Here is a 21,119-nt window from a genome sequence, read left to right on the forward strand (position 1 = left end):
TTATTGATTTTTTTAATATTTTTGATCGATATTTAGAAAAGGTTTTATATCTAACGTAATGTAATTGTAAATTGGTAAATTTTAACACATTTTATTTTATTTATTCCAAAGAAAAAACACTTGTCTAGTGAAAAAGACCAAAAAGAAATATCTTTCGCTTATAAAGCTTGAAGCTGAGCATATGTTGCCCAACCCTCAAGTTTGGAAGTAGAGAACAGTTGAGCTTCAGCCTCGTTTGTAGGCAACTCTCTAATGGCCACTGAAAATAAAGGAAAACCCAACACTGCCACAACCAAAGGCAAGAAGAGAAAGCAATATCTTCCCCACAATGTTAGCCCGCCAAAACCTAAACTCTCTCTCTCTCTCTCTTTTGCTATGTAGTTTTTTTTTCATATATTCTTTGTTTTTTTTTTCTTTTCTTTTTGAACGTTTTTGTTTTCCTTTCATATGTAAACAGAAAGCAGTTAAGAAAAAAGGGGCATACCCATTAAGGCCAGGAGTTCAAGGTTTCTTTATCACTTGTGATGGCGGCAGAGAACGCCAAGCTGCTCATGAGGCTATTAATGTTATTGACACCGTATGTTTTTCTTTTCTGTGTTTTTTTTTTAATTTTTAAAAATTTTCATGTTGAACCATTTTTTTTATCTGATTGAACTTAACTATTGGATCATTGATTGATAATTTGCCATCTGGGTATTTGTTTGTGATTCAGTTTCCTTGGTTAAAAATTTAACTTTTTTTAATGAACGATTGCTGATTTTTATCTGGGTATTTGATTAATGTTCCAAAGTTTTTTTTTTATATTTATTTACTTACTTAAGATGGTACTCCAGCTATATTCAAACTGAATACTGCTGAAATTTTTTAATTGCTCTGTTGGAGAGGTAAGAAATTTTGGGTTGTATTGTAGGAGGGGGATTTTATGCAAGATTAAATTGAGTTAAAGCTTTGATTTTTGAAACCATAAATGTGAGGTGGAATCTTAAACTCACCTCAAGTTCTCTGTGGAGACCCAGATCCAACTTGCAAGGAATTGCCTGTGCACCTTTTATGTTCAACCACCATGAGACTTTTTGGTTAAAACAGACGATGCCTTGTGTGTGGGTCTCCACACACAGCACTCATCAGCCAAATGTGTGGAAGCTAAGTGCTACACGGAGCACAGTGTTGCATCACATTCATGCGGTTGGAGCCACCTCTAGAGTCCTGTATCGCTTGGTGTGATCCTAGTTCTGTGTTGGGCTTGGTGGAGACATCAAGGCCTTAACAGGGGTGATTGTAATGCCCCCAAATCCCACATTGGGAATTCGTGAGGATCCACTATGGTATACATAAGACTTAAAGCTATATTTGTGAGGCACCTTTTGTGGACAAAATCTTGAGACCTTTTGGGTCAAAGCGGATACTACCTTGCAGGTTGGGTGCAGGTCTCCTCAGTTGCTATCATGGCTAGGTCTAAGATCCGGGAAAGAGAGAACTTTCTGGCTTATACTATTTGAGCATAGGTTTTAATAGGGCATTTTGTTGTTAGTTGTCTTCGCACATTATTGGTAGCATAAGAATGTGTTGTAAAGGGAACTTAAGATTGAGTTAGATATGAGTAGCTATTAGAAAGAAAGGGGTGAAAGGAAACAACTTAGATTGGAAGAAGATCAAAGTTGAATGGATCAATCTGAAAATGAAGGTAAATCAAGTTTTGAGGGAAAAACTTTTTATAAGAAGGGGAGAATGTAATACCCCACACAAATAACTTTTGGACTAGAGTATTACTGAAGTCTGTTAGGATATCATGGGATTTATTTCATAATATTCTATAATTATTGTGGAGTTTTGTCTTAATATTTCATGAGAAGAGGGGCTCTATAAGCAAATTAGGGTTGTTACATATTAAACTAGTAGCCAACATAAGTAAAGTGAAACAAGAAAAAGAAAAAGGGGGGATTCATGAACAACTCTTCTCTTTAGGGTTGGAGGCTTTGCAAAATCAAGCTTGAAGACTAAAAAATAAAAAAGTTATAGTTGGGTTTCTCATTTCAAGTTGAGCAGAAACCCTCTCTTTATTGAGAAAATATTTTGTTGGGTTGTTGAAATTGAGGTTAAAGTTTATTAGAAATACTTAGAGATTATGCAAGTTAGATATGTTCTTTTATGGCTTGGTTGGAGTTTAGCAATTATGATTTATTCTAATCATACTTTTAAGAGTAAAGTGTGAATATATATTTAGCTCAAAGGTTGGTAGGGAATTACTTCAGATTTGTAAGGATTATTGAGAAAATATGTCTTGTATGAAACAAGTTCTAAGAACTTGTAACTTTAGTATAGAGTTTTGTTATATAAATTTTGTATGGCTGGAAAGGTGGTTGAATCTAGTTTCTAATGAACCAAAACAGAATTCAAATCCGAGTTTTCTAAGTAAAGATATCTTGTTTTCAGTAAAGACTGCTCAAGTTGCCTGACAGCAATGTCAAGGGTATTTTATAGGATCTTACTGCTTTTTTCGACATTGAATTACAGCTTGAGTTATTTATAAATGGAAAGCCTATTAAGTCTAGTTTCTAACACATTAAACGGATTGTAATTTTGAGTTTTGTAGCTTAAGTTATTTGTCATTTTACTTAGTAGTGCACAAGCTCTCAGATTCATCTTTTGAAAGACTTTATGTTAGGTTGGATGATTTTACAGTGTAAATAGCCTCTATTGATCTCTGATATATTCAAATGATAGGTAGGTATAGGCTTTTGATTATTTTGGAGGATAGCTAAGTTGTTGGGAGGAAGGGAGGTAAGTTGAACCCCCCATTTTACTTGTTTTGAACTTATACCTTTGAGGCATCTTTTATGGACAAAATTGTGAGACACTTTTATGCCAAAGTGGACAATACCTCACTAGTTGGTGCTTGTACCCACAGTTTGTATTAGAAGACTCGCTAGTTGAAAATACAGGAGCTAATATCTTTTATAGGCTTTCCATTCATATAATGCTCAACATGTAACTCAATTAGTAAAATCCTAAGAATACCCCTAGTGTTGTTGCCCAGCAGCTTGAGCAGTTTTTACCAAAAAGCAAGATATTTTTAGTTAGAAAACTCGGATTTGGATTTTGTTTGATTCATTTGAAACTAAATTCAACCAGCTTTCCAACCATATAAAATTTGAATAGTAAAACTCTATAGTTTAATATGAAATTCAGCCTAAAGTTACAAGTTCTTGGGACTAGTTTCTTGCAAGATAGATTTTCTGAATAGTCCTTACGAATCTGAATTCTTTCTCTACCAGCCTTTAAATTGAACATATATTCATGCTTTACTCTTAAAAGAATGATTAGAACAAATCACAATTGCCCAACTCCAGCCAAGCCACAAAAGAACGTATAATTGCATAATCTCTAGTATTTCTAATATCCTTTAACCTCAATTTTAACAACTTAACAAGAATCTTTTTCCCAAAAAAGAGAGGGTTTCTGCTCAACTTGAGTGGAGAAATCCAATTATAATTTCTTATTTTTCAGTTTCCAAGCTTGATCTTGTGAAATCTCCAAACCTAGAGAGAAGAGTTGTTCATGAATCACCTCTTTTTTCATTCTCTTACTACTTTAATATATTCCAGCGCTAGTTGGCTTATAAAGCCCCTGTTCTTTTAAAATATTAAAACAAAACTCCACAACAATTATTTAATATTATGTAATAAACTCCATGATATGCTATTGGGCTTTGGTAATACTCTAGTCCAAATGTTATTAGGGCTGTGATAATGGTTGTGGCATTTCACTTTAAGCCTGTGTCTTTTCCGCATCTTAACTGTTCACACTTTCATGGTTTCTTTCTTTTGGTGTTATATTAGTTTGTTTTCAAGTGCATGCTTTTTGTTGATGAACCATTATTTAAGGCTATGAAACAGAGCTGATCTTGCTTTAAGTTTACAAATTATGTTTACTATTTTAGAAGGTATGTGTGCTAGCAGTACGCAATAGCAACTTTTTGGGATTTGGGATTTGCATGTGCATACTTAATATATTTCTTTGGCCGCTCCTTTTAATCAATATTTATACACAATAAGGATATCAAAATAGCACATTGATGATATTGGATAAAAAAGCCATTTACTTCGTAATGTTCTTGCTTTGGAGTTGCTGGTTAGATTTGTAGTTCAAAGTACCATCTTTTGTCTCTTGCTTCCCATAGACGTAAATTCATTCTCCACCTATTGTAAGCTATGAATTGCTCATCAAGAAACTTGGGCTCTAATCAAGGAAAAAATGTTGGATTTCACATGTACACCAATAGAGAAAATGAAAAGAAAAAGTTGACTGATGCTGCTCACCGAGCTGATTGGGAAGATAGCTGTTGACGTTCTATTTGATTGATAAGAAACATCTTTCAAAGCCTAGTTTATGGAGATATTTGTTTACCCACTCTCTTGAGAGTGAAGATTTATGGGAAGAAGTGAGATGATCTCATAGAAGAGTTTCTTAGATTATCATTTTGTACCTCTTTCTTGCACCAGGAAGGGAACTGTTAATAGACACAAATTCATAATTTAATTCATTTGAAGGGGAGGGAAATATAAGGGAAAAAAATAGGGAAGATTTACTTGTTTCTTTTTGCTCTTTCTCTCTCTCTCTCACTTTTGGGGTTATTTTTTGAGATATTGTGTTCTTGGCTCTCAATTTCTACATCCTCTGTCAGTTTTTGGATCTTGATTCGACATCACTACGAACAATACTCTACTCTTGGCATTCTTTGAAATTGAGGTTGCTTAGTGGAAAATAGAAGAACTTCCTTTGAGAAAAAGGATTTTGTTTTAGTCATTAATCTCCCAAATCCTATTCTTTGTGCATTTCCATTAAACTTATGTTTTTTTTTTTAATTTTCTTGCAGTTCTTTGAAGAGCTACTCCATGGAAAGGATTTGGGAGAGGAACCTGCAGGGTTACCCAATAAGCCTCTAAATAAAAAGGTTACTTTCTCATATAGTGATGATGAGGATGATGTTGATGAAGAGGAGGGTGATGATGAAGGAGAGGAGAAAGAGCAAAATGAAGTGACTAAATCAGATAATAGTAGAGAAAATGATGCTAGTCAAAAAAGTTTAATAAATAAAGATTTGGATCATCATAATTTGGATGATGTGTGTCATGAGAAGGTAACAGAAGACACTGAAGGTAGTAAGGAGGTTGGGGTAAATATTGAAAATCAAGCAGATAACTCCATGGAACCACCAGCAAAGAAACAATGCCGTGAAACAGATACATCAAAGTGTGAAACCAATGAAAAAGAGAAATCTATTGATAAGCTTATTGAAGCTGAGCTCAAAGAGCTTGGAGATAAGAGTAAGGTTAGTAAGCTAGACCTGCAATTGTAATTTGAATATGCTGATTAATGGAATGTCAGAAAGAGGAAAAATAGATTTAGAAAAAAACATTTTATCAGTGTGCTAATATAGCTTTTTTACCATAAGTTGTGTTGTTGCCATTTTGCATGAAACTGAAAGAATAAAACAATTACATGCTTATTGGAAAAGAAAATGAAAAACTAAAAGAATGCTGATAAATATTTTACTTTCTCGAAGATTTATTTGAATTTAATATAGTATCAATGCAGGATACCTAATTGGAAACTTCACATATTTCTCTGATGCAAGATGGAAGTAGCCCAATGAGGATGTTCCTTCATTGTTACAATGAACTTTGCCTATAAAAACCAAGATATTCTAACTTCTTGTATTTAGTCTTTCAACCTTGAACATGTTTTATTTAATTCTTTTTAGCTGTTGACAGATGAAGATATTCATGATTTTTTGTTCATTGCTCTTTCTTTTCTGATTTAATTCATCCTTGAAGTGTTGAACTACTCAAGTTTTCTTTATGGCAATTAAGTCTTATCGCTTGTAAACAAATTGGGTGATGCTTGCTGTTATTGCATTTCTTTTTCTTTTCCGGTTCTTTTATTTGATTCTTTTTTCTCTCTGCATCCTGTTCAAAAAGAGGCGGTTCCTCCACCTTGATTCAGGTTGTAATGGTGTTGTCTTTGTTCAAATGCGGAAGAAAGAAGGAGATCCTGGCCCCAAAGATATTGCACAGCATATGATGACATCTGCTGCATCAACAAGGAAGCACATGTCAAGGTTCATTATTGACTGGCATTTTATGTTAAGTAAACAACACATGCCCATAGGAAATGACATCTTGGTAATAGCAAGCTAGAGTCTTACTATTTCTGTCATTTAGGTTCATTTTAAGAGTGTTACCAGTTGAAGTAGCATGCTATGCTTCAGAAGAGGAGATTACAAGAGCTATAAAACCTCTCATTGTGCAGTATTTTCCAGTGGAGACACAGAACCCTTGGAAGGTACAAAATAGAAGAATTTCATCATTTTCTCATTATTTTTTTTCTTTTTTGATTTTGCAAAGATAAAATATTTTCTTTAGTGCTTCAATAAATGCAAGCTTGCCATAAAAATACGAGGACATATATTCAGATTAAGGTAGTTTGGTATGCATAGGAGGGAAAAGGTGCATTGAATTTGAACCTGCTGTCTATAACTCATTATTATATTTTTAGGGTTGCTGTAAGAATCCCTATTATTTGTCTTTGGTTGATCTCATTCAGACTGGCTTGAAGCAAACTTAGATTTGACCTGATTCAAATGCATGACGTATGCATGATCGACGCCATTTAAAGCCACAACTTCTAGTCTAGCTCTAGGTGGGTTGTTTACTAAAATGAGAGATTTGACTTATTTTTCCTTTTTTGAGGGAAGTAACAATTTGGACCTGTCAGACCTTTTAAATATATGTTGGCAAATCAGGCTGAAGATGCCATATAGCTGCCAAGTGAGTTTTCAATTGTGTGGATTTGACGGGAAATTAAAATGGTCTTTGAAATTCTAAGTTTGAAAACCATGGATTTAGATTGTGCTCCAGAAGTGCTTGATCCAAATAATGATGATGGACTTTATGTCTTGTGCCATTTGCCTGTTAGAAGATCTGTATGAGATAGGCGTAAAGTATCCATAATAAAAGCTTCAAATTGGTCATGACACGCCAATCAACTCTTGGTTCACTTCAATCTATAAAATTGAACTGTCTAAAATTGTTTGAAATTCCTTCATTTAGCATACAAAACAGCTAATTTGAACTGATCTTTTAATGTTGTATTCACAGTGTTAATGTCTTGGTTTTTATTTGAGGGAACCTTTTTCTCCTCTACCTTTGAAACATCATGTGTGTATGTATTAATTTCCTTTTTGGGTAGTCAAATAACATTTATAAATTAGATTTGGCCACATGCGCCTAAAAAAATTCCCTTTTATGTCTTTTTTCTTTTATATATTATGAAAAACATTTATAGTATAGGAGAAGGATAAATATTTTTCTGATATCACGTAGAGGTCATTGTTGTTGTGTGAAGGTCCCTACATGTATAAAGCTTACAGCAGCCTTTTGGTTTAATTGAACTGAAATGTATTATTTGTGCTGGGATTGTAACTTTTATTTCTGTACAGTTTGCTGTACTGTATGAGGCCCGTGCAAATTCCGGTATTGACAGGATGAAAATTATAAATTCAGTTGCAAAGTCTATACCTGCACCACACAGAGTTGATCTTAGTAATCCTGACATGACAATTGTGGTCGAAATTATTAAGGTGAGGACATTATCTTTTATTTCTAGAATGTGAATATTTGTGCAAATTTGCTTGCTTGTGTATGACTTAATCCCACTAGCTGAAGACTTTGTCCGGTCATGAGCCATGATAGTGACAGTGAAAAGTCAAGGCTAAAATAATGGTTTTTTCTTCAGAAATATTTCATTTTAAAATTTTCAAGGTGGAGTGTTTTAAATGCCTGAATATGACAGATTTCTCTTCCACACGCTAGAGTAGAGAGTATAAATTTCATTTAATAAAATATTAAACTTGACTATTTCTCATTCTTAAGCAATTCTTGCTTGGCTTTTATGGTTCTGCATGTTGTATTTGTTATGATTTGAATGTGAATCACATCTCGGACTTATCTAGTTGAAAGGGAAAACATAAATGATTATATGAGATAATGGAGCAATGCATCTTTTGTTTGAGATGTGAATCTCGCTCTAACACTTTGTGTGCGAGTCCCAACCCTACCTTGTATTTTCATTTTTTGTTTCTAAATATGCTTACTCACAGGAAATTTTTTTTTGGTTTTCTGAACGGAATGATTTTTTTCAGACTGTGTGCTTGATTGGGGTTGTTGAGAAGTATAAGGAGCTGGCGAAATTTAACCTGAGGCAACTTACATCACCAAAGCAATAGCTGCTGGTTGCATTGATGGAGCTGGTAGCAGGCTTTCTGCCTTGTAATGATATTGAGGATTTGGAGTGAAGCGGTCACGTCAAATAAGCTAGGTTTAATAGGAGGAGAAACAGGTGAGTTAAACGTTTTTTACTAGTTGAGTTGAGAAGGATGTAACTCTGTAAGAAGTGGAATTTGGATCATCTTTCATTAAGTATTTCTTGTAATTGTGAACTTCAAATTTCTCTTTACACATATTTGACAATGAATCCAACTTCAAATGTCATGGAAATGTGTAAGCTTGTGATTCAATGGTGATCATGTTAGAGTTGCCCTTGTCTTATTTGAACTAACATGTGAGAGTGCATTTTCATGTGATAGTTGTGTAAGTGATTTTTAGACTTGAGAGCATTTGGTTTTTCTGTGTGTATATAGTGCGTTATACTTTGATACCATCTTAAGTGATCTTAGTCAAAAATGAAATATCTGTAAGTAAGCCAATGATTAATAACAGGAAATTAGAATCTTTATGATGAATCTCGTCAGTGGCCTGGAAAGTGGAAAGTATTTTTCTTAGAGATAAGAGATTTATTATATTCAGAAGTCAAAGTGAAACCATTCATCAATCAGAAAAGAATGAAGCACTGTAATGAAATAAAAGACAAATTTCATGTTCTCATTTCTCCAAGACAAACTCCTCTATTCCTTGATTTCTCAAATCATGCATTAGGAGCTTTGTACAACTTCTCAACCATCTTCCTATATTCTGCAAGACCAAAAAATAAAAACAAAACATTCAGACCATTTTCACCACAAAAATGATCTGCTCGTAAAACAAGTAAAGCTATTCAAACTGGGACATACCTTCTTGATTGCTCCAAAGTTGTGCTGCTTGAGTGTTTAAAGGAGAGCTAATGTTTGGTTCTGCATGTCAGATAACCAAATGATAAAATTATTAGAAAGGCCTTTTCACTTTGTAGCTTTAGTGTTTACAAAGGTAGAAGTAAAAAAAAGAGAGAAACACACCTCCAAGCAGACTCTGGATAGATAGCAGTATGGTTCTTACATCATAAGCAGATGACCATTTATCCTACAACAAATAATGCATCCAAGTAGTATCAAATTATGTCCAAAGACAGAGGCAATTTTTTCTTTCCACAAAAATCTGGACCGTACAAAGAAGAAAATTATACCTGAAGAATGTCCAAGCAAATGTTGCCATAGACATCAACATTGGGATGAAAGCAGCCAGTCTCAAACTTGACCTTTGGAGGCTTAAAAGGGTAATCATTGGGGAATGCAAGAGATAGCCTGTATTCTGTTCCTTCAAATACAGTGTCTTTGCTTCCTGTAATTGTTCCTTTCCAGCAAAATATGTTGTCCTCTTCAGGAAACGCTGATATGCCAGAATCTCCACTCATCTGTCATTTTAAAAAATATAATTAGAAAACCCTGTATCATTAAAAAACAATGTATTGATTTCTTTGGTTTTTAAGAAGCAATAGTATAACAAGGAATGAAGGCAATAGAGCTTTTACCATCAAAGCCATCAGTTCAGACTGCAACCTGTTGAAATCAAAGACCAAAAAAAAAAAAAAGAGAAGAGCAGAGATTTAGAAATCCTCACAGAAAAAAAGACAAAAGATAAAAATCAATACGTAAAATTTATTCAATTAACTAATGCTTTAACAACATTTAATTCAATGTTCTTGGACACAATGAACACAAAAACAGTGAAGGGGCAATTCTGTTTTTATTTAAATAAATAATTACTCAGAAAAAGAGAAAAAACCCGAGACCCAGGCAAGTGGTTGTTACCCTTGAACAGTTTAAGGAAAAAAAAATTTAAAGCAGACTCTTAAAACTACACCTTAGTAGGGTAGAGACCAAAAAACCATTGGAAAAGAAAACAAAAAAGCAAGGAGCCCATCGTGTTTTCTATTCCATCTAGTTAAGAAACAGACTCCAATGTAAACAAAAAAGGCCAAAAAAAAAAAGGAGAGAAAAAGAAAACCTTTTAAGAACTGACTGAGAATCAACAGTCTTAGCAGTGGGGGCAGGCTGCTTTGTTCCAGTGCTGGTGGCCACTGGGGTGTTTCCCTGGTACCCATTAACAGTTGCCATTTGTTTATTTTCTTATTATTGTTTCAGCCAAAAAAGAAAGGAGGGAATGAGTGTACAAGAAGAAGAAGAAGAAGAAGAGTTCCAAGAATGGGTTTTTCTCTTCTTCTTTTCAGCGACAGGTTTTCAGCGAGAGAGAGAGAGAGATGAGAGGAGAAGTTTTTGAGGACGGGTTTGGTTTTAAACGTTCTGAGGGAGGACAGAAACGGCGTCGGTTTACTGAGGTTTTGGTGGATTGAGGAGCGGCGGAATTTAAAAAGTGGTTCTTTTGACCGTTGCAACGACGGTGTGTGCATTAGTTCTAATTTTCTCTTTTCTTATCTCTAACGGCTAGTTCATGTTCTCACCTCTTCTTTTCTTTTTTGTTTTCCTTTTTCGCCCCCCCTTTTCATTCTTTTTACGTTTTGGTCTCTCTTTCTGGGATCCTATTCTTATTATTATTAAATAATGATTAAATGGTAAGCCAATCTCATATATATTGCGGTATCTAATAAGAAAAAAACAAGAAACTGCTATTACTATTCATTAATCTGTACATTTATTATCATTTTTACATCATGCAAATTTGACTATAAAGGGTAATGTCAAATAAACAAAATTAATATGCACCCAAAAAAAAAAACAAAAATTAATGGTCATAAATCCAAATTCCAATTAACGCAAATGCAACTTCCTTTTACTTTTATGATTCAATTTTTTAAAAAAACAATATTAATTAATATTACACACCCTTATTTCAGATTTTGGGTTTTTTTTTTTTTTTATACTTTTGTTGGGGTTTTATCTTGCCACCATGTTTTTCCTTTTTAATAGTTCATCTTTGCCACAGTGCCTTGAGACCCTCACCAAACCACTGTTTTTAGTCATTGTTTTTTAACTACAAAGCCAAACTAGGAAGAATTAATCAAGTGCAGAGCAGAATCTCAGCAATAATTTGATAACTACTTGTTATCACCACTGTCATACAGATCTATTTCCACACCCGCAAATTCATGCGCAGGAGAGACACACAGAGAGAGAGAAGGTAGTTTTTTTAGTATCACTACTGTAAATTTACAGAGAGCAACAGCGAAAGAGAAGCTTAGCAATGCAGTTTGATTACACGAGCTACCCTCTCAAAGAAAATAGGGCACATGTTAGTGCTGAAAATAATGACCTCCCTCATCCACTCCGGTGCCACTCTCTCAAATGTCCCTAATGATGATACACGGTACAGCAACTCTGATTCCTCTCCACCTGCTATATTCATCCATGTGAGGCTGAATGAGTAACCTGTCCAGAAATCAGAATCAAGAATGGATTAGTTTCATTCATATGAGTAGGACCTGATTCTTGTATAGGTGCACGTAATTTGCTTGGCAAGTATAGCCCACAAGCTTTTTGAGTACCCTTAGCCACAATATCCATTCAATCTGGAGAAAGCCTTCCCTTTATTTAAAAATTGATATTTTTTTCCCAGTATAAATAAAAATCAAGATTGAAAAGCAGAAAAGATGTAATCTTTACTTCTTACAAGTACACAACCATCATGTAACCTCAATGCCAAACATCAACAAGACAACTGGCCAAGATTTGTTTCGGCTTAGTTTACACAACTCTTTCAAGATATTGTCCTGATGTGCATGCTACATCGTTTTCTCACATTTCTTATCAAACCATATCATAGTTTCTATTTACAAGAAAATCAAATATCAAAGACTACAAAAAAATTAACCGATTATGGTGGATCTATATTATATATAAAACAGCAGATTTATGATATCCTATTTTCATGTTATGACCTCATTTTCAAAAATGCAACATTTATGTGAACCAGATATTATTTCGGCAAATGCTACATGTTAGTGTGGCACATAATGGGAGTTCTTATAAAAGCCTTTGATGCTTCGGAATATATGCCAGATGGCATGCTTCATTTATCTCAGGATTTGTAAGTTTATTTAGATTTTTTGTGAGCTTTCAAGGAGTTTCTTTCCTCAGTCTTAAATGAAGTTATGTCACATTACAGATACAACTCAAGCAATAGTAAACCAAGATGCCTGAACACGCTTTGAACCATGAAATATATCAAATCAATAAAATGCCAACTCTATGGAAAAAAAACCTAGAACTGAGAAGTGAAAGAGAGATAGAAATACTCAAAATTTAATGAACTATAAGTATGATGCTCAAGTTAAGAATTACCACTTGATTGATGCAGAGCTGAAATGCATAGTCCTTCAGTTCGATTAACAGTGGATAATTTCATGCCAACTAAGCACTCAATAAGAGCCTGAAACAGACAAGTACCACTAGCAGTAGCATTTGCACCTAGACTGTCTTTACAGCATTCTGGCTGCATAGTCATCCAAAATAATCAGTACAGATGTAGCAACTAACAGCTTTTTAAGTAAAAAGATGCTCGATTAGGGACATACCAGCTGAACATGTGCAAGAACCTCGCAAGATGGACCTTTCTCAGATAAGTCTTCTACCAATGCACTCACCATGGCAACATTGCGGTTAGCTGAACCAGGAGTAACAAGACTGTCCTCTGTCTCAGCAGCAGATTTCCTGCTACGGCTCCTTGTCATCATTTGAGTGGAGCTACCAGAAACCTTTTCTGATGCAACTTGTGCACTTCCAGGAGAGACCATCGGTACATTACATCTTTTGCCTCCCTTCAAATGTCCCTCTTGATGCAGATTTTGCAGCCGATTAACTTCTTCGGAAAGTGCTTTATCTGCCATAAATTTTAGCATTCAGTAAAGAAAGAGATAAAGAAATGCTTATGGCTTCACCAGGGAGTTAAAATGATTAACAAAGGCAAATCAGATATAAAGAAATGCTTATGGTTTCACTAGGGAGTTAAAATGATTAACAAAGGCAAATCATTAGTAGTCCAGTGCAGAAATCACCTAATCTTGCCATTGACTAGAGTTGGCTATGAGATAAATTTTATATAATGGATACTAAAGGATCAGAGAAGGTTCAAATTAGGACCCCCTTTTTTTTTTTTGAAAGGAACTGTTTCAATTAAATTTATACATATTTTCAGGTGACAACTGCCAGATTTCTGATTATTTCTCTTATTATTTACAATTTTTATGTATATTTTTAAGATGCCTCTGTTTGCAGAATATGATCCACAAGAAAAGGGTATATATACAACAAAATGTAGGCTTCTGCTTCAAATTTCCAGTAAACTCTGCCTCTAACAGCTCAACATAAATTAGTTTACCTTATCCATACAATAACTGCAAGTCCATTCTTTTATCATATACCTATCATATATTTGAACTCGCTATATAAACAAGTGCAGCCAAAAGAAAAAGTAGTAAGCAGTTGGTATAACCCAAATTGATCCACAGTTTTCAATGCTGTTATCATCAGAACACTAGAGACTACACCCAACTCAAGTTGCAATTAAAACATTGACTCATCAAAGGAATCCTATGTGCAAGACCAAATACCCTCACCTGCCATTCCCTCCACCTTTCATGGGTTAAAATTCTCCCTTTTTTCACTGCCCTTTTGCAATTCTTTTCTTTCCAAAATTACTTCCATGTCTCCAAAGGCACCATGTATGAATTCTGATACTTGAATTTTTTTAAAAATTTATTTACATCTAGCAAATTATTTGAGGTGCTCAACAACATTTGAATTTATATAAATGTCAAAATAGAAGATGAAGTGGGACATATGCATATACACAGTTGTGAATGATGAAATGTGGTCATTAGCAGGATAACCATCTTCCCTAATGATTGAACATTTCGAAGTTAAAGCGTATACAGAAAGGGGGAAAAGAGGAAAAGCAACAGATCTATTAACCATACTATGAGAATTAATGTATAGCAATACTTAAAAACATTAACATCATTACCTTTTCCAGCTCTTGGAAGAATTGAAGCAAATGGTTCTTGTCCCATGAATTTTGGACAGGTGCAAACCTCAACAGATTGTAGAGACTAACAATACAGACCTAACCAGACTACACCTACTTCAAGGTTCAACATAGTCCTAGTGCACTGAATTCATTTTCTGTTAAGACAAGAACTTGAGCATAGAAATCCACTTCCTCAACCACAAGCTTTGTTTTTTGTCCTATAGTCATTTAAACTGATATGAATTATTTATTTTCTAGTTCTCCAGAATACCTAATACATTCAGCATCAATTTATGCCACTTTTCTTGCAATAATATGACTCAGTTCCTATATTCAACAAAGATGAAGCAAGAACAAGACTAAGAAAGTCAAGGATGTCAATGCCATTGCATATATATTCTACACTGGAAGAAAGAGATACAAACAACAATCATCAAATAATCAATTTCTTCTTACACTTCTGATTATCTTCAATCAAAAGCTTTTGGTAGTCTGCGCATTGCTTTTCCTTGCTGGACCTGCAATGATATATGTAGCATTTAAAATTCAAGAAAGAAGAAAATTTCATCTCAACAGAGAAAATTAAAATTACTTACATTATAGAGGCCAATTCACTTCTCAACTCATTAACTTCCACATGCAACTTGTCATTTTCACCCTTCAAGTGCTGTATCAACTCCTCTGCAGCTGCAACAACAGAAAGCAAATGACTAAGCATTTTAGAGGGATCCTAAATGATTGTGCAATTTAACTAGTAATGAAGCACCTAGAAAATTTGTCAAGGTAACAAAGATGGAACTTCTGTTCAAGTTTGGTTCATAAGAGAAACAAGTTCACACAAGCTTTTCATAGACCAAAATTTGAGCTATGTGCAAGCAGTTTGATTCATTCTACAGCCTCAAATACATGGTTATAACTTATAACAGTCAATCTATTGCTTCAATACACAAGATTGAAATGTCATATGCTGTTCAAATATAGAGCTTGGACCTGATTCGATGGTTCAAAAATCAGAGCAAGTTTCTGCAGCAACCTATAGCAGTTGGTTTTTACCATCACCAACAAATCAAATTCGAGACACAAAGCCACAATTATACCTTCCATGAAATTAGAGAGGGTATGACAGCCACATATGGAGAGGGGCGATCAGAAACCCAATAGCATCTTGTTTCTATTTTAAAGCTTTACATCACACTGTACTACAACCTCATTACAACTACCAATAAAAATGTCAGAAAAATGTAAAACTATCAGTCATGAGATTAGTCAAACCATTAAACATTTACCCTCAAGACAAATGGTTTTGAATTAGATAATGCATTATTTTACCTAAACTTCATTAGGAAGGTCAAAATAAGAACATATCTTTAATTTAACAGCCAAATACAGGTGACCTTAGTTATATTTCTATGATATATGCTAGATATAACTTGTCTAGATAAACACAGTAGAGAAACAAACACAAAGATAATCCTTTGAGATTCACATAAAATATGAAAATGGAGATAAAAATAGTGACTATAACATGCAATACGTACCACGCACATAACTTAAGAATTTCTCTTCTTGATCTCTATTTATGTCATCCATTTCAGACAATTTTCTCTTCTGGAAAAGATATGAAAACAAAAGTCACATCATGTGGGGAAAGAAAAAGCCACATTTGCTTCTCAAATAGACAGGAAAAAAAAAATTCCACTTTAACCAAACTAAGTTAAAATTATATACACATTACCGCTGAATTATCATTTCATAGAGATACTTAATGGGAAAAAAAAATTAACATTTCACTCTTTTCTTTTGTTTCGTTGGCAACCAAACTTATAATGAAAGAAGTAATATGGCATATGACAAAAAGACCTTGAGCTTGTCATATTTATCGTAAAGCTTTGCATATAAAGGCTCCATCTGCAAAAAAATAAATAAAGAAATAAAGAAAAGGCCAGTTAATTTTTGTATACACATAAGTAGAATTATGTAACTTAAGAAATAAATAAATTACTAAAATCCATATATTTGAAAATAATCTCTTAAGTGCTTAAAGAAACCCTAGTTTCCGTGTTCAAAAGTTGTAGAACACAAAAAAATGAAATGGTAAAAAGGGAAAAGAAAATGAAGTAAAAAAAGAAAAAAGAAAAACACTTCCATTTCTTTTATTGGTTTTCCTTTGTTTTCTAAGCAACCAAACAAAAATTATCAAGAAACTAGAAAGTTAAAGGAGAAATTGGAAATTGATCTGATAATAATGAAGATGATAACATAGCAAAGTTAAGTAAGATTTAAGAGAAAAGGAGAATTGACTCTCTTTTTTTTTTACCTGTGTTTGGTAGCCTAGAAAACATCTTAAGACTACATCAAATTTTTTGATGGGTGAATGTAAAGGAAATTATTTCCACAACTTTATACAGTGATCGACATGAATGAACATTCTTTAAACTCACTACTACTATTATTTTTCATCATATACTGAAAAGGAATATAAATAAATTAACTGGGAAAAGAACAAAGTTACATACATGCAAATAAAAACGCATGCTCATGATTATGCTTAATTTGAGATAAGCACGATACACATGCTTATTTGCTTCATTCTTTTCTGTTAGGACCACTTTATGCCATTCCAGAATACTCTTAAATCAATTTCCCTATGTGCTAATCACAGTAAACCAATGTTCTCATAGACACCAACAACCCTAGCAGAAAAGCAAAATACAAGATCGAATCTGAATCGTTAAATAAAATAATTATAGAACCCTAATTTTCCTTTTCTTTTCACACATTTCCATGGAAAATAATAAAGAAGCTATGAAAATTAAAATTAAATAAAAATTAAATACAAGAAGACGGTAATTAGAGTATGGTTTTACCTTCAAAAGCAGCAATTTTTTGAAAACAATCTAGGAAGCTCGTGAGAGAAAGTAACCGGACCAAATGTGAAGGTCGTGAGAGAGAAAGACGGGTGCGATGGAGAGGGGCAGACGGCTGTGATAAGCGAAGAGAGAGGAACAAAAGAAGAAGCAGTCGTGAGGTAGAGAGGAAGACGGAGAAGAAGAAAGAGTACCGAAGAACTGAGGAAGGCAGCAAGGTGAAAGTGGCTGGCTCCCAGGCTGGGTGTGCCGCTAAAAGAAAGACGAGAAAATATTTGAATGTTTTTAAAAACGAATAAATAAATTCAGGATTTGGCTACACTATTACCATATTACCCTCAAATCACCCCACATTTAAGTGTGCACTATCCTTGCTAAAAAGGTTAAAATAATCTTTTTACCTGTTTCAGATTAAATGGGTTTACACCGTTGACACTTAACATATTAAGATCATTAATTAAACGAGTTAGATGTGTCTTAGTTGTGTTAAGCATATTTAATACATTTAAAATATAAATAATGTATGAAATATATCACAATAATTTTAAATTAAATTCACTTAACACTGTGTCGTGTTTATATTATGTGTTAACTTGTAATCGTATAAAAAGAAAAATGATAAAATATTGTCATATTAATTGCAAATTTTTTTATATTTTAATTATAATAATGTGGAAATAAATTTTTGAAAAGAATAATTAGACCACTTGTTATTGAAATAAAATAATATGGTTTTTATTCAATGCAATGTAACTAGATATTGCATTTCAATATTGGTAATAAATGATAATAAAATGAGTTTATTTTCCTTTGTACTACAATTATTTATGATTTTGCAACTATTATACTCATTATATGTTTATTTATTAGTCCATTTATGATTTTGAATCTCTCTTATTCATTTTGACTAATGAAGTTAATTATAAAAGATTATATGAACAAAAATAAAAAAAATTAAATATTAAATCTAATGTAATAAAAGAATAATAAAATTTTAAAATTTTTTATTTAATTTTAAAAAATTAATTAAGGAAACCTTAGTCTCGATGGTAGGTAGATGTGGGATGCAGCACATTTCCCAGTGGCGCCGCACGTGATTGGTAAGCCCAAGCCCCAAGGTGGTTCCAGGTTTGAAGCTTCGTTTCCTAAAAGCCAAGCAACGAATATTTTTAGAATCTTAATTCTCAAATCCTCACTTTCTTTACTTTTTTTTTTTCTTTCTTTCTTTATTCTTTTCCACATTGGTATTGGTAATGGGATTTATAGAAACCTGCAAAATGTGGGTTTGTCCCCTCCTACACACAATGCCACAATGTTACTCTTTCTGCCCACATTAACTGATATGACCAATTTACGCATCAAGCTTTTATTTTTTTTTTTTCCCTTTACTTTCTCTATAGTATCAGCATTTGGTGCTTCCATGTCTCTCACCATTTTTTAATTCTTCCATCAAATTTTGAAATTATGTAACTTTGAAATGTATTTAAATATTTGATTTATTAGTTATTTTATGATTTTTTTATTTTAAATTTAACACAATAATTATAAATCCTGGAATGAAAATATTAACGGTCAATTAACAATTAGATTTATGTATTTTAAAAATTAATATATTTATGTAAAATTATAATTAAAAAATTATATTAAAAATAAATAAAAATAATATTTCAAATTAAATCCAGTCCAGGCCCAAAATACGGTGCCAAGTCCCAACTCGAGTTGAACGTAAGTCGCAGGTTTGGTGGCAATCTATTATTATTAGTCTAAGAAAACAATTATTGAGATAGCTATTTTAGATGGAAAGATCGAATATGAAGTAAATAACTGTCCAAACAAGTCACTGATAGGAAGAAAATATCGGAAAGATAAAAGCAAATAGAGACACAAAATTGTTTGCCTTGAGTCGACAATGCCAACAAGAAGTTTCCATGAGTTCGGTCCGACTGATACCTTTAAAATTTAGACTCAGACTTCACTTGTTCATTTATATTATATTTATTATTAAAGAATTTAAAGATATTTTTATATTGTTATTTTATTTTTAAATATATTTTAAAATTAAAATTAAATAAAAATAATTATTAATTAATATATAATAATATTTTTATTATTATTATCGGATCGGATCGGATCGGATCGGATCGGATCGAACCTCCAAAGTTCAATCTCAAACCAAATCTATAAATTTGATAAGTAGTTTACTTCTATCACTAAAACGATAATTACTAATTCTTATTCCATGCATTGTGAATAAATGAGATTGGTTCGTAATTATAGCTTATAATTAAGGATGCAAAATGCACAAACATCCCCTTAGGACATTATGACATTAGCATCCAAGACCCAAAAGTGATGGAACAATATACTCCTTCAATATTTGTCACCCTCAACCTTTAATCATATGATGCCAAGGACCTATGTATAAATATATGTGCCTAGCAACAGCCATTATGGGTAGCCCATTTATCAGTCTAAATTTTTTAATGTTCTTTAATGCTCGTTATTAAGAGAACAGGACCATATTTGGACCACTTGGTGCACCCATTCAATAAATTTTGGGGTACCATTAATTAAACTTGTCAACAGCGGCTTTTCGTTTTCCTTTATTTCCCATCTTCGTAACCAAGTAGATGTGATGGGATTACCAAACATAAATCTCAGAAATTTTTAAACGAAATTATGAAATTAAATTCGGGTAAAAATTTATAATATAAAATTTAAATATATGAAAATGATTGGAAATATATGAAAAAATAATCTCATGCATGTTCAAAATTTTGACTGTAATAAATGGATTGAAAACATACCATTTTGGCTCTAAAAATGCTCAATATCAAAGGGTCTTTCAATGTTTTCTTTTTCCTCACAATACACAAGTTATTTCAAACACGTACATGTAACCATTTGCAAAGTGTTTATAATTAATTTATTATATATGTGATCTATTTTAATTTTCTTTTTGATAACCTATAAGAGATTCTAAATAAATTAGGGTAAGAATCTTTGACATAAACCAATAATTTGAAAAGAGAATGGTTTCCAATTTTCTCTCCCATTCAGGTGATGTTAACAATGGGCTTACACATTTTTTCTTGAGAAAAGCTTTTGTTTATTGATGGAAATGCAGCATGTACCATACACACACCGAGAAAGAAAACAAACAGAAAGAAGAAGTTGATGGATTTAACAGAATGATTTTTTTTTTCACTTTTTTCTAACTATAAATTGTTCATATACAAAGGTCGAGCAAGCAAGCAAAGCAAAGGTTATTATCAAACATCATTAGTTTATTTAGAATTAAATCTTGGGTTCATAATCAAGTGAGAAAAACAGATGTTTAAGTTAAAAGTCCAGTTATTATTTAATTAAAAAAAAGCAAGAAAAGTTCCAGTCCTATATCTTTATTTTAGTCTATTTTTTTTTCTTGTCTACGAGCACTAGTTTGTCCTTTTGACTTTATTATAGTCCTGAAATGGGCATTACTTAATGTGACATTCTATTTGTACAAATCTTCTCTATTTGCCATTTGGAATCAAGACCTGACAATGCTTTGTTCTTTTATATTTTTTATGACTAAAATATCATACTATTAATTTGCAGCTGGGTGTTAATTATTTTTATGACATCAATTTTTTTGTTTTACGAAAAGAACAAAAATTCCTTTCTGTCTATCTTTAAATAGGGATATTAGTATACAAGGTATGTAAATTAGAAACATCAACATGTAGGGTACTTGTTATTTTTAAGATATTAATAAGATATTTAAATCTTATAAATACTGGATTTTTTTTTTGAATTGTTACCTGAATTTTATTTGAATGTCATAAACACTACTTATTAAATACTTTTACCTATTAAATACATGATTAAACTACATGTTTTAAATTATTTTATATATCTTATTAATGAAAATTAAATTAATAAATTAAAATTAGTTCATAAAAAATAAATTAAAATTTAGAATAATTAATGATTTTTAGTAAGTATTACATTAATT

General features: G+C 32.6%; 3 protein-coding genes across 3 annotated transcripts; 1 reads left to right on the forward strand and 2 right to left on the reverse strand.

Moving 5' to 3' along the window:
- The first annotated feature begins 170 nt into the window (after window positions 1-170).
- LOC110412736 (THUMP domain-containing protein) lies at window positions 171-8,587 on the forward strand. Its single transcript, XM_021423352.1, has 7 exons — window positions 171-330; window positions 458-577; window positions 4,877-5,332; window positions 5,982-6,121; window positions 6,225-6,345; window positions 7,502-7,642; window positions 8,204-8,587. The coding sequence occupies exons 1-7, from the start codon at window positions 253-255 to the stop codon at window positions 8,285-8,287; spliced, it is 1,140 nt and encodes a 379-aa protein (XP_021279027.1). The 5' UTR covers window positions 171-252; the 3' UTR covers window positions 8,288-8,587.
- Window positions 8,588-8,833: 246 nt separating this feature from the next.
- Window positions 8,834-10,591, reverse strand: UBC20 (ubiquitin-conjugating enzyme 20). The gene is made up of 6 exons (XM_021423353.2): window positions 10,281-10,591; window positions 9,805-9,832; window positions 9,460-9,687; window positions 9,293-9,356; window positions 9,131-9,190; window positions 8,834-9,032 (listed from the first exon to the last, which is right to left on the reverse strand). Exons 1-6 carry the CDS (start codon window positions 10,388-10,390, stop codon window positions 8,986-8,988), a joined length of 537 nt encoding a protein of 178 aa, XP_021279028.1. The 5' UTR covers window positions 10,391-10,591; the 3' UTR covers window positions 8,834-8,985.
- Window positions 10,592-11,287: 696 nt separating this feature from the next.
- TTN9 (titan9) lies at window positions 11,288-17,368 on the reverse strand. The gene is made up of 8 exons (XM_021423700.1): window positions 17,123-17,368; window positions 16,116-16,163; window positions 15,794-15,863; window positions 14,852-14,942; window positions 14,712-14,773; window positions 12,805-13,109; window positions 12,572-12,722; window positions 11,288-11,659 (listed from the first exon to the last, which is right to left on the reverse strand). Exons 2-8 carry the CDS (start codon window positions 16,161-16,163, stop codon window positions 11,469-11,471), a joined length of 918 nt encoding a protein of 305 aa, XP_021279375.1. The 5' UTR covers window positions 17,123-17,368; the 3' UTR covers window positions 11,288-11,468.
- Between the last annotated feature and the right edge of the window lie 3,751 nt (window positions 17,369-21,119).

This window comes from Theobroma umbraticum, unplaced genomic scaffold (genome assembly GCF_002168275.2).
Source record: "Theobroma umbraticum cultivar Fairchild unplaced genomic scaffold, ASM216827v3 scaffold_95.0, whole genome shotgun sequence".
NCBI lineage: Eukaryota > Viridiplantae > Streptophyta > Magnoliopsida > Malvales > Malvaceae > Theobroma > Theobroma umbraticum.

Coding starts and splice junctions, on each gene's coding strand:
- LOC110412736 (XM_021423352.1), top strand. CDS start 253: ATGGCCACTGAAAATAAAGGAAAACCCAACACTGCCACAACCAAAGGC. Junction 5,333..5,981: donor AGCTTGGAGATAAGAGTAAG/GTTAGTAAGCTA, acceptor CTGTTCAAAAAG/AGGCGGTTCCTCCACCTTGA. Junction 7,643..8,203: donor TTGTGGTCGAAATTATTAAG/GTGAGGACATTA, acceptor GATTTTTTTCAG/ACTGTGTGCTTGATTGGGGT.
- TTN9 (XM_021423700.1), bottom strand. CDS start 16,163: ATGGAGCCTTTATATGCAAAGCTTTACGATAAATATGACAAGCTCAAG. Junction 15,864..16,115: donor ATAAATATGACAAGCTCAAG/GTCTTTTTGTCA, acceptor TATCTTTTCCAG/AAGAGAAAATTGTCTGAAAT. Junction 14,943..15,793: donor ATTCTTAAGTTATGTGCGTG/GTACGTATTGCA, acceptor CTGTTGTTGCAG/CTGCAGAGGAGTTGATACAG.
- UBC20 (XM_021423353.2), bottom strand. CDS start 10,390: ATGGCAACTGTTAATGGGTACCAGGGAAACACCCCAGTGGCCACCAGC. Junction 9,357..9,459: donor TTTGCTTGGACATTCTTCAG/GTATAATTTTCT, acceptor TATTTGTTGTAG/GATAAATGGTCATCTGCTTA. Junction 9,191..9,292: donor TATCCAGAGTCTGCTTGGAG/GTGTGTTTCTCT, acceptor TCTGACATGCAG/AACCAAACATTAGCTCTCCT.